Here is a 13,640-nt window from a genome sequence, read left to right on the forward strand (position 1 = left end):
GAATAAAGGGATTCGGGGATATGGTGTACGGGCCGGAGAGTGCAGCTGAGTCCACAAAGATCAGCCATGATCTCATTAAATGGCGGAGCAGGCTCGAGGGGCCAGATGGCCTACTCCTGTTCCTAGTTCTTATGTTCTTATGTACACAGTATGCCCCACGGTGGGGAATGTCCTTTATTCTCACCACAGGAGAGCAGTGCGCAAGCGCAATACCGCCCGGTGTCAGGAGCACGCGCAGTGATAGTGATGGTAAGTCTCTTGTCAGTCGTATTGCCAAACTGGTGAAGATGTGGAATGCGGAGGGAGCGATGGAGCCCAGTGGGTGGACGGGGAGGGAGCGATGGAGCTGGTGGGTGGACGTGGAGGGTTTCTAAACACCTGGTGAATGCCTCAAACCCCGAATATGAACCTTCGGGTCCCTCTTTTGCAGCTCCGGGTTTTATCCCCCCAAAAGCCCAAGGTTAACTGCTGATTTAACGGGGAGAGAGCATTTGCACCGGGTTTTGTAGGTGTAAAATATGGTGGGCGGGGCTTCAGTGCCTGTTCCCACCTCGGTCCTAGCGCCTGACAAAAACATCAATTTAATTATTTTGCCACTCGTGGTTAACTAAGGTAGACGTTCATCTGTTTCCATAGCGAGTAATTCCTGGAACTGGTCGCTAGTCTGTTACCAGGGGTTTATAACTTGAGAGGCTCACACGCAACACGTGGCTGGCCAGGACTCTCTCCCACTCTTACCGTCAGACATTGGTGTGCTGAGAAGCATTTGCAGGTTGACACACTCAACCTGTTTGACCGGGTTATGAACACACTTTCCTTGGTCATCATGTCCTGGAATAGAACTCGAATCCGGAGATTCTCGCTCAGAGGCAACCACACTGCTCCACAAGATCCCCCCGCCCACCTCGCCAGTCTACTTAATAATAATAATCTTTATTGTCACAAGTAGGCTTACATTGACATTGTAATGAAGTTACTGTGAAAAGCCCCTAGTTACCACACTCCGGCACCTGTTCGGGGACAGAGGGAGAATTCAGAATGTCCAAATTACCTAACAGCACATCTATCGGGACCAAAATTAACCAAATATTGAGGAGCAGTCCCTTCAGGTAACTATACAGTGGCTGCAACCTTTCACATTGAATAAATACTTGGCCCATAGACTCGTCGAGGCTAAAAAAAAAATCACCTGCAGCCTGATGAACGGTCGCACAGTGGTTAGCACTGTTGCTTCACAGAGCCAGGGTCCCGGGTTCAATTTCCGGCTTGGATCACTGTCTGTGCGGAGTTTGCACATTCTCCCCGTGTCTGCGTGGGTTTCTTTGGGTGCTGCGTTTCCTCCCACAAGTCCCGAAAGACGTGCTTCTTAGGTGAATTGGACATTCTGCCCTCTGTGTACCTGAACAGGCGCCGGAATGTGGGGACTCGGGGCTTTTAATAGTAACTTCATTGCAGTGTTAATATAAGCCTACTTGTGACAGTAAAGATTCTTTTTTTTTAAATTAAAGTTAAATTAAAACTTTCCTATTGGAGCTGATGAATGGTGGTCATAGTTCCCACAATCAGCACGGTAGCATTGTGGATAGCCCAATTGCTTCACAGCTCCAGGGTCCCAGGTTCGATTCTGGCTTGGGTCACTGTCTGTGCGGAGTCTGCACATCCTCCCCGTGTGTGCGTGGGTTTCCTCCGGGTGCTCCGGTTTCCTCCCACAGTCCAAAGATGTGCAGGTTAGGTGGATTGGCCATGATAAATTGCCCATAGTGTCCAAAATTGCCCTTAGTGTTGGGTGGGGTTACTGGGTTATGGGGATAGGGTGGAGGTGTGGACCTTGGGTAGGGTGCTCTTTCCAAGAGCCGGTGCAGACTCGATGGGCCGAATGGCCTCCTTCTGCACCGTAAATTCTATGATACCTCTATGTATCTCCCGCGGCCCAGAAACCACTCTATCCAACTGGCTCACTGCGCAGGCGCTGAGTGCGCAAGCTCCAGGACCAACCAACCGCGGGGCATTGTGGATGGCTCCTCTGTTCCGAGTCGGAGAGAATCGGTGGCGCAGGTGGGCTTCAATAAACTAGTAAGGATATGGACTCCCAGGGGGAGTGATGGAGCCAGCTCTGGACGGGGAGAGTTTTTCAACTCCTGAGTGAAAGCCACGAAACCTAAATAAGACCCTGCGGTCGCGGGTGGTTTGTGGCTCTAGGTCCTGTGCCTGGGATCAGGCCCGGGTGAACAGCCGCCATGTTGGTGCAACGAGGAGAAGAGCGCATGCGCTGGCGTCAGGGTGACGTAGGAGAGAATGGGCAGGACTTCAAGATCTCTTTTCCAACTGGGTCCTAGTGCCTGGTAACATATGCGTTCAAAATAGTTTAAAATAGTTAATTAGCGGCACTGTGGTTAGCACTGCTGCCTCACAGTGACAGAGACCCGGGTCCGAATCGGAGCTTTGGTGGCTGTCGTTGTGAAGTTTGCACATTCTCCATGTGTCTGCGTGGGTTTCTACCGGTGCTCTGCTGAACCCCACAACCCAAAGATTTGCAGGTTAGGTGGGGATAGGGTGGAGGAGTGAGCTCAGGCAGGATGCTCTTTGCAAGGTCAGCTTTAATGCACAGAGGGGTCTGGGCCAGTCGGAGCTGAGGGTCTGCTCCTGACCTGTTTAAAACACCAATTTGTAGATCCAGATGGGGGAGACCTATGGGGGAGAATGTAGGGCTCTGGCTGCTGGCCTCTCTTCCGTGGTCTTGTCCATGTTCAGGTGGCTCCGGAGTTGGACCATGAGGTGTCCACGCTTGATACCTTCCACAACTGTTGTTACCTCAGAGTGCAGAGTGTTTCTGAGACACTGAAACAACATTCTGGTTTAGTTTAAAAAAACTTTCATTTGTTTTTTTTCTCTAAATTTAGAGAACCAAATTCTTTCTTTTTCAATTAAGTGGAAAATTAGTGTGGCCAATTCACCTAACCTGCACATCTTTTTTGAGTTGTGGGGGTGAGACCCACGCAGACACGGGGAGAATGTACAAACTCCACATGGACAGTGACCCAGGGTCGGGCTCGATCCTAGGTCCTCCGCGCCATGAGGCAGCATTGTTAACCACCTTGCTTTCCTTTGTTTTTGTTGGGATTTTGCTTTCTTTTACTTTGATTGGGCAGCATGGTAGCACAGTGGTTTGCAAAGTTGCTTCACAGCGCCAGGGTCCCAGGTTCGATTCCCGGCTTGAGTCACTATGCGGAGTCTGCACGTTCTTCCCGTGTCTGCATATGTTTTCTCCAGGTGCTCCGGTTTCCTCCCTCAGTCCAGAGATGTGCAGCTAAGGTGGATTGGCCATGAAAACTTGCCCTGAGTATCCAAAATGGTCAGGTGGGGTTACGGGGATAGTGTGGGGTGCACTTTCTAGGGGCCGGTGCAGACTTGGTGGGCCGAATGGCCTCCTTCTACACTCTAAATTCTATGATGATATTTGGGGAAACAAGAGAGGGAAGAATACTCCATACATTATTTGCTCTGAATTTCCATCCTTGAATAAAGTGGTACTGAAATTGTCAACTCCTTTTACAGGGGATTGGAGGGAGAGGATTTGACACGTTCATCAGGATCTGAATGTCATCAGCCGTTGAATGTGGAACGAGAAATGTTTATCTGTTCTGTTTGTGGGCAAGGATCTGAAACATCATTGTGACTAGACAAGCACAGATACCCACACAACACACACCCGAGTGAGAGTGTTCCAGTTACACAGCCTGAAAAAAAATCACACCACTCACAAAGAGGAGAAACCACACTCGTGTGTGTGTGTGTGTGTGTGTGTGTAGATGAGGCTTCAACTGATATGCACCCTGTGTTTTTTTTTGTTCATGGGATGTGGGCATCGCTGGTTGTAGAAGCATTTATTGCCCACCCTGAGGGCATTTTAGAGTCAATCACATTGCTATGGATCTGGAGTCACATGTAGGCCAGACCGGGTAAAGATGGCAGATTTCCTTCCCTGAAGGACATTAGTGAACCAGATGGGTTTTTACAACAATTGACAATGGTTTCATGGTCATCATTAGACTTTTATTTCCAGATCTTTATTGAATTCAATTTTCACCTTCTGCCGCGGTGGGATTCGAGCCTGGGTCCCCAGAGCAATACCCTGGGTCTCTAGATTGTTAGTCCAGTGACAATACCCCTACGTCACTGCCTTGGTAACACAAGGACGCCGGCAGCATGGGGAAACCGTGGAAATGTGGGGACTGTGGGAAGGGATTCAGATCCCCATCAGGGCTGGAAATTCATCGACGTAGTCACACCAGGGAGAGGACTTTCAGCTGCTCTGACTGTGGGAAAAGCTATAAGAATGCTGGGGGTCTAATTAATCATCAACGTGTTCACACGAGAGAGAAGCTGTTTACCTGCTCCACCTGTGCAAAGGAATTCACTTGGGAATCCAGCCTAACGACACACCAGCGAGTTCACACTGGAGAGAAACCATATGTTTGCTCTCAGTGTGGGAAGAGCTTCCGGTCTTCATCCCACCTCACTGAGCATCTACGGGTTCACACTGGGGAGAGACCATTCCACTGCTCTGAGTGTGGGCAGAGATTCACTTGTTCTTCCCATCTCACTCAGCACAAATTTGTCCACACTGGTGAGAGGCCGTTTGTCTGCTCCGTGTGTGGGAAGGGATTTATTAGATCAACATTCCTTCTTAGACACCAGCGTATTCACACTGAGGAGAAGGCATTCACCTGCACTGAGTGTGGGAAGAGTTTCACTCGTCCATCTAGTCTTCGGGATCACCAGCAAGTTCACACTGAAGAGAAAGCATTCACCTGCACTGAGTGTGGGAAGAGTTTCACTCATGCATGTAGTCTTCAGAATCACCAGCGAGTTCACACTGGGGAGAAACCCTTTACCTGCACTGAGTGTGGGAAGGGATTCGCTTTGAAATCGCAGCTTCGGTCACATAAACTTGTTCACACTAATGAGAGACCATTTCAATGTTCTGACTGTGAGAAGAGCTTTAAAAGCAGAAGGGATTTGACGAAACACCAGCGAATCCATTCTGGGGAGAAGCCGTTCATCTGCCCCGTGTGTGGCAGAGGATTCACTGATCCATCCAATCGTCTGGCACACCAGAGAGTTCACATGTGATTACAGGGATTGGATATTAGATCCAGGACTGAATCATGTTCATTCTGATAGTTCTGATATATTTCCATTGATGTTAAACCCCTGCCCAGTTAAAGAGATTAATAGAATGGGCATGAATTGCATTAAGTACAGTGTTCACCTCGATGAGTGAGTGATAGAATCTACTTTTTAGTCTACATCTACCTTTTTAGTCTATGACAAGTGTAAAGGAATAAATGGCCCAAGATTTAAAATAGCTTCTTAAAATGATTTATTAAAAAAACTAAATTGCAAACAGGACAGTAAAAATGCTGAATCGCATGAGAAACATCAAGATAAAGAAGCCAGGCAGACCAAGGACACATTTTGTTAATTCGAAGTTTCTGGGCGATATTCCCAGAAACGAATAAGGCTCATAAGAAAGACGTATTTCAATCACCCCATACCTAAATTAGATGGACAGAAATCTCAATCGAATTAAATAATACTATAATTACTTTAACCCAATCACAGCCAGAAAGGGGACAGCCATTGGTGATAGCCATAACCTTAAAACGTGCAGCCGATTTTGAACAATTCATTCCGGAATCACCTTACTTGATTTCTGAAGCTACTTTCTGCACTTTCGCTTTGAACCGCCATTTTGTTTATTTTCAACTTCTCTGTATCGTGTATTCAATTAGAAGAAGTGATCAAGAGCTGTAATTTGTATTGAATTCAACTCAGTACTCTGTATTTGCTTGGACAAAACAAGCTGTAAATACTTTGTATTTGCCAGCAAACTGACCTGTTCAAGAGACATCCGAAACAAATTGAATAAAATACTCCACGCATGAAGCTCAGTTTCAAGTTCTGTAGAGTAATATATTAGAGCGGCCACACTTCAGGTATATTAACCAAAGACCTATCAATTGGCGCTGCGAGCTTACCGATAAGAGGGAGAATGTATGAGTCGGACGAACAAAGGAAGCACGGTGTGGCCCGAAGGCAGTCCCTGCCAGAGGCCCCCAGAAAACTGAAGACTAAAACAGACGATCGGAAGGCTTCGATTCAAACACTGGCTGGACTGAGGTAAGACTCTTACTTTGCCTCATTTCACGTTGCGACAGCCCGCCCTATCTCCCCATCGGCAAAAGAATCCTGTGAGAGGAACTGAGATAAATCTGTGTTGAGATTGCTTTATTCATATTTTTCGGTAGAGTTAAAAGGGATGCAGTACAACATCCCTACTTCTTCAACGTTTAACTGAAGGGTTACAAGGGGGCGAGACAAATAAAAGTTCCAACTCCTTGACAGTTGAAATTATGGGGGATCACAACGCCCCTGTTACTTCAAACAGTGTTGCCGACCTCCCCACAACAGTAAAAGGAGGCCAATGAATATATTTTCACACAACTTACAAATTCGATCTGCCAACATTATAATTTGCCCAAAGCAATTGCGGAGATTGAGTTAAAATACAACATTACTCCAGGCCAATGGTCCCTTGAAGATATTAAAACAGTCTGGGGAAAAAACACTCGCATGAAAAATAACTATCGTACTAAATGGTCACTTGTGGTTTTAAGGGAGCTCAATAGGCAACGGTCAGCAGACCAACAAACAGACCATGAGAATGCAATTAAATCAGCAAATGATCAGATCCAAACAACCTCTGCGCAGTTACACGATGTCAATTTTAAACTCGAAAGATCCAACCATCTCAGACCTTTTTACACTACCAAAACTGCGAACTCCAAAAACAAATTACTGAACTTAAATAGATAAATGCCGAGCTCCAGGCCACCAATGCCGACCTTCAAAGCACAGGTACTGCTCTTCAGTCCTCAACTGATGAAGTTCAGACTTAAATATTCCGACCTTCAGCACATTAATGCTGAAGTTCACGCGAAAAATGCTGAACTTCAGGACATTATTAGCGACCACCAAATTAAAAATGCCGATCTTCAGTATGCTAATACTGATCTTACTAGAACAGTATCAGATCTTAGAATCAAGATCACGTAGTCGTGGAGGATATTTACTGATTCGGAAGCCACAGTCCGCCGATTAACATCAAAAAACGATGACTTGCTTGCCCACAATAATGGCCTCCAAAATGAAAAAGCCCAACGTCTGAAAGACAATTGTCTTCTGGAGACTGAAGTTTCTGTTCTGGAAGCTAACGTGTCAAATTTGAAAGTTCGCTCTAAAAATTTGAAAAATGATCTGAAATATTTAAAAGCGGCGGCCACCGACAACGCGAATGTAATTGGCCAATATGCCCCGCAATTTCCAAATAAAAATCCGTTTTCTATGACTACAAATCCTTTTGCACCAGGCCCCCAGATTGTTAACAATCCACGAGGCACTGAACAAAGTTCTGATGATAGTGACGGAAGTGACGCATCTACTGATAGCGGAAATTACGCTTCTGCTGTTATTCAGCTCGCCCCCTTACGTACTAAACGAGTTAAACTCGAAACAATGGAAACATCTGAGGGTAACCAATCGACCTCTCGATCTATCTATGCACAACATTGGGTACATGATCCCACTGACCCTGATAAAGTGGATAGATGGTCTAGGGAACTCCCACATCCCTAGAAGGGAGGTCTAGCTACCTGGAATCAATTGCAATGCCTAAAGAATATTTATAGTTTTCATCCGAGTGACGGTGTACAGGTTTTGTCTGTAATGGTTGGTGCGCGCGATAGCAAACAACTCGCGTCAGATGTCCTCAGAGCCCTGGGTGGCACTTGGCGCCTGACTATTGATTATAGAAAAGTCAACAAATGCATTGACAGAAAAGCTCCTTTGGTAGCAGATCCATCTACAATCTTAGATGCCTTAACACCAGACCTCGCATGGTTTTCAGTTACAGACATGGCAAATGGCTTTTGGTCAGTACCACTAGCTAAGGAAGTGTCACCCTGGTTTGCTTTTACCATTAAACAACAACAGTACACCTGGACCAGACTTCCACAAGGATTCCACAACAGTCCGAGTGTTTTTCACATGGCTTTACAGGACCACCTGAGGGAACTACCTGATATGCCCTCCACCATTATCCAATATGTGGATGATGGTCTGCTAGCCTCCGTTAATGAGGATGCTCATGAGAAAGACTTGTCTTCCCTATTAGACCACCTTTGTCACAATGGACACAAAGCAAGCCTTGCCAAAGTACAAATTTCCCAAGATGAAGTTATTTACTTAGGTCAGACAATCTCCAAAGGTAAAAGAAAACTTACCCAGGACAGGACAGCAGCAACAAGAGACACCAGAGAGCCTACAACTGTCCAGGAGGTGAGGTCATTTTTGGGACTTTGTAATTTTAACAGAAATTGGATTGATTCCTTAATCAGCTGGCTCAACCATTAAATGATCTCCTAAAAGGTAACCGGAAATCAAAAGACTCAGTTAACTTCACAGAGGAACAGACAGAGTCATTCTTGAACCTGAAACGGGCTTTGTGCACAGCACCTGCCCTTGGCATTCCACACAATGGAAGACCTTTCACCATGTTCGTTCATGAGAAAGACGGCTATATGACAGCAGTCCGAGCCCAAGAACATGGTGACCGGTTATGACCTGTAGGATATTACTCTGCCAAACTTAACAATGTAGCACTGGCATATGGCAGCTGCCTCAGAGCCATGGAAGCAATCTGTCGAGCTGTAATGACTACAGCAGGCCTTGTCTTAGAACAGCAGTTGACTATTAAATGTCCCCATGCAGTCCATTCCCTACTTTCCATCAGCCAGATGGACAGCAGTGTTGGAAGCAGCTGATCTTTACTTCCACTGAGCCAGTCCAGTCAATCCGTCCACTTTGCTCCCACATCCTGAGGTACAAAGGGGTGGGAGAGGATGAAGGACATGACTGTGTGGAAGTAAAAAAGAAATGGAAGAGGCATGCCTGGTAGAAGAAGAACCACTACAGAACCCAGATTTGATTCTATTTACAGATGGTTCCTCCTTTATTGATAAAGGTGTCAGAAAGGCTGGATGGGCTGTCACCAGCCTGTGTGAAGTAATGGCGGAAGGAAGTTTGCCCCAAGGAACATCAGCTCACTAAGGGTTCTAACAGAAACATGTCATGTGGCTAAAGATCAATCAGCAAACATCTATACGGACTCCAGATACGGTTTTGGAGTAGCCCATGATTTTGATCACTTATGGAAGAAAAGAGGATACCTCACCACAGCAGCAACACCTATACGAAATGGGAAAGAAGTACAAGACCTTCTAGAAGCAATGGCTTTACCAAAAAAACTATCTATTCTCAAATGTAAGGCTTATTATACTCCAGAAGATACTATGGAAGCGAAAGGAAATGCCTTTGCAGACCAAGCAGCAAAGAAAGCTGCCTCTAAGTGGCATCCTTCAGCACCACCAAGACACATTTACAAATTAGGTGTGACCAAATTGTTACAGGATCTACGTGAAATGCATCAAAACTCTACAAAACAAGAAAAATGGTCATGGCTAGATTCAGGTATTGAGGAGTATGGTGATGATATCTGGAGACAAGTTCAGACTGATAAATCAGTAGCAGCACAAGCACTGATGCCATTCCTGGCACAACAGATCCATTCATGGGGACATCTAGCCCCTCAACAGATGATGCATCGATTCCACAGAAGTTGACGTGGCAAAGGATTTAAAAAACATGCACAATTGGTATCAGATCGCTGTGTCACCTGTCAGAAGAACAACTTAGGACCTATCACAAAAATGCCCCAGCTAAGGGCTCCTGTCCCTGCAGGACCATTTCAGAACATACAGGTCGATTACATTACCCTTCCTCCGTTCCAAAGATACACTGACGTCCTTCCCATACAGCCAAAGTCCTATGCAAAGATGATGTTCCCAGATGGGGAGTACCAGCTAGCATTGACTCAGACAATGGAACCCATTTTACGGGTGCTGTATGCCAGGAGGTGTGTACGTTACTGAACATTGATTGGAATCTACATTGTCCTTATCATCCAGAATCATCCGGACTAGTGGAATGCATGAATCGAACTCTGAAAGAAAGACTGTCCAAGTACAGCCAAGATGGCATGAATTGGATTCCGGCTTTGCTCCTAGTACTGTGCAGTATCAGAGCAACCCCAAACAGAACCACAGGCCTAAGCCCATTTGAGCTCATCACTGGCAGACCCATGTCCCTGCCGGGAACTATTGACTTACGAAAGGCAGACTGTCATTCAATGAGTGATGCATTGCTTAGTTCCTGTCAAAATCTAACAAACGCTGTTAGCTCTGCTTCTCAACAGGTTTCAGCAGCGTGGGGTGATCCCCCTGAAGGTGGTCACACCATAGTCCCTGGCGAAGCTGTGTACCTAAAGAAGTTGCAAAAGGATCCGCTTGGGGCCAAGTGGGAGGGCCCTTTTCAGGTGTTGCTGACTACACAATCGGCTGTGAAACTCCAAGGAAAGAAACACTGGATTCACGGGTCACATGTGAAGCGAGCCCAACAGAATAATAATAATCCGTTATAATATTAGCCACATTATTAATTTTAAGTTGTCTGGTCTGCCTGGCAGGCCTTTCTCAACAGTTACATGACAATACCTTTCTTCAAATGTCTCACAGTTATGTTCAAAAATTTAATATCTCCGGGTGCTGGGTGTGTACTGCAATTCCTACCCACTCAGAGGGGGCATCCCTTTTATACCCGTTCCTTTTAATATTTCAGAACCCGCTGAAAAGTATATTCTTCAGAGTTGTGATCGCTCTTCCCGTGTCTGTCCAGAAGCAGACAAATGTTGGGACTCCAAATGGCAAACTAATGTTAATCATTATGTCCAATATTGGGGATCTGCAGGTTATTAATTGAATACCTTTAGAGGATGGTATCAACATTACTATGACATAGACCAAAAACCTCCCCAGATTCATCTCCCATCTAATGATCAGAAAGGATCCATATGCTTAGTGATGATCCCGGAGGTATGAAGCTGGGATATAGCAATTGCTCCCACTACTTTCATGCGAGTACATTTTGTACTCGATTCCGAGCTCAAAGAATTGCTCGTGCCTCCATTCTAACAGGCTTCTGTAATCTCACAGATAATGCCACATTTCCAGATCTATGGTTCCTGGAAGACAGTGCCCATTATACTCCTTACAATCAAACTTATTTTGTCTGTGATAACAAGGCCTACCCCTGGCCCCCAAGACTTTGGTCAGGAGCATGTTATTTAGCATACGTCACACCCCCCATCCGTCATCTCTCTGTCCTAACAGGTACCACCAGTCCTCAAAGAAAGAAACGTGCGCTCACCGTCAAAGATAGATTTCTTGCTGACCTTACTCCTTTTTATTGGAAGAGGTGAATGTCCAGTGAATTGAACAAATTAACTGACATAATAGAACAAGTAGCTAATGATACCTCTTGCGCCCTAAATGGAATTTCTGTCGAAATGGTTACCATCAGAACTGTTGCTTTACAGAATCGAATGGTACTTGACTATTTGTTATCCGAAAAAGGTGGCATCTGTGCCCTGATTGGTGCAGAATGGTGCCCCTTTCTCCCAAATAATTCAGACCAAGTCAAAGACTTGGCAATTCACATCCAAAACAAAGTTAAGAAACTTGAACACCCTGATTCCACTACTTGGGAGTTGGCTTTTTGGATTGTTAGGTAGCACTGGAATGTCTGTTGTCCAGGGTATTTTCTCCTTTTGCGTTATTGGATTTATCCTTTACGTAATCTTCATGATCATCAGATGTGCATGCCAATGCATGGCAGCCCGTACCACCTAAACGATTCAAGCGGTTCAGTCCACACCCAGTGCACCACTACCAATAACTTTGAAATGGAAAGTTTCTGTTAAACTATTAATCATTGCATTATTATTGCATCTGTTACCATTTATCAGTGAATTATTATTAATCCGATTAATTATTAATCTGAATTATTATTAATCTTTTATTACTGAATTATGAATTATGTAATCAGTTAATCAATTTTAAATCAGTATATCAATGTTTAAAGCAATTTTTCAATTTTTACTAAAATCATTTAAACAATATTTTATCAGGTTCAATTATTAATGTATTAATATTTTACAATATTTTCATTTTGATTTGTTTTATTGAATTATTACCATGTTTGTAACGCTTGCAATGCTTTTCCCACTCTTGTTGAAGGCTGTTCTCAAACCAGTGAACCATTAAAGACAATATGAATGAGTCTCTTTCTCTACGCCTACCACTGTCCTATTGCATTTCTTCCTTTCTTTCTTTGATTCTATTTCATTTTGATTCATTCCATAAAACCTTTCGAATAATCAAAAGGGGGGACTGATGGAATCTACCTTTTAGTATAAATCTACCTTTTTTAGTCTCTACAAATGTAAAGGAATAAATGGCCCAAGATTTAAAATGGCTTCTTAAAATGGTTTGTTAAAAAATCCAAATTGCAAACAGGACAGTAAAATTGCTGAATTGCATGAGAAACATCAAGATAAAGAAGCCAGACAGACCAAGGACACATTTTGTTAATTTAAAGTTTCTGGGCGATATTCCCATAAACTGTTTTCATGACAACGGATAAAGCTCATAAGAAAGACGTATTTCAATCACCCCATACCTAAATTTGATGGACAGGAATCTCAATCAAATTAAATAATACTATAATTACTTTAACCCAATCACAGCCAGAAAGGGGACAGCCATTGGTGGATAGCCATAACCTTAAAACGTGCAGCCGATTTTGAACAATTCATTCCGGAATCACCTTACTTAATTTCTGAAGCTACTTTCTGCACTTTCGCTTTGAACCGCCATTTTGTTTATTTTCAACTTCTCTGTATCGTGTATTCAATTAGAAGAAGTGATCAAGAGCTGTAATTTGTATTGAATTCAACTCCGTACTCTGTATTTGCTTGGACAAAACAAACTGTAAATACTCTGTATTTGCCAGGAAACTGAACTGTTCAAGAGACGCCTGAAACTAACTGAATAAAAGACAATTTACTTCATGCATGAAGCTCAGTTTCAAGTTCTGCAGAGTAATATATTAGAGCGGCAACACTTCTGATATATTAACCAAAGTACAGACCTATCACTGAGGGGTGGCGGAGGTGAACAAAGGGCTCAGAGCCAAGGTGCAGGACCTGGAGAACAGGTCGAGAAGGCAAAACATGAGAATTGTGGGTCTGCCCAAGGGGGTGGAGGGCCTGAGGATGACCGAGTACTTTGTGAGGGTGTTTGAGGAGTTGATATGGGGAGGGGGAAGATCACTCCTGCTATGAGTTGGACAGGGCACATTGGTGGCTCAGGCTGAAACCTAAAGCGAATGAGCCACCAAGGGGGAGGAGGGATATGGGTTCAAAGACAAGGAAAATTAGGAAAAGGGAAAGAGGAAAAATAAATTGCGAAAAGTTACTGATCAAGGTGTTAGGATTCATAACAAAGACATAAAAAACAGCATAAGTGTACTTTACCTGAATGCTCGTAGGCACACCAGCGAGTTCACACTGGGGCGAGGCCGTTCACCTGCTCTGTGTGTGGGAAGGGTTTCGCTCAGTTATC

General features: G+C 44.5%; 1 protein-coding gene across 2 annotated transcripts; it reads left to right on the plus strand.

Moving 5' to 3' along the window:
- The first annotated feature begins 2,000 nt into the window (after positions 1 to 2,000).
- Positions 2,001 to 13,089, plus strand: LOC140421836 (uncharacterized). 2 transcript variants are annotated; one of them, XM_072506809.1, is made up of 2 exons: positions 2,001 to 2,055; positions 3,556 to 13,089. In XM_072506809.1, exon 2 carries the CDS (start codon positions 4,207 to 4,209, stop codon positions 5,131 to 5,133), a length of 927 nt encoding a protein of 308 aa, XP_072362910.1. In that variant the 5' UTR covers positions 2,001 to 2,055; positions 3,556 to 4,206; the 3' UTR covers positions 5,134 to 13,089. The 2 variants fall into 2 exon arrangements, with proteins under 2 accessions (XP_072362910.1, XP_072362911.1); XM_072506810.1 differs by having other exon boundaries at positions 2,013 to 2,073.
- The last annotated feature ends 551 nt before the right edge of the window (positions 13,090 to 13,640 follow it).

Source organism: Scyliorhinus torazame, chromosome 5, assembly GCF_047496885.1.
Source record: "Scyliorhinus torazame isolate Kashiwa2021f chromosome 5, sScyTor2.1, whole genome shotgun sequence".
Lineage (NCBI taxonomy): Eukaryota > Metazoa > Chordata > Chondrichthyes > Carcharhiniformes > Scyliorhinidae > Scyliorhinus > Scyliorhinus torazame.

What these genes read in the sequence shown, in the direction of transcription:
- LOC140421836 (XM_072506809.1), top strand. Translation starts at nt 4,207, where the DNA reads ATGGGGAAACCGTGGAAATGTGGGGACTGTGGGAAGGGATTCAGATCC.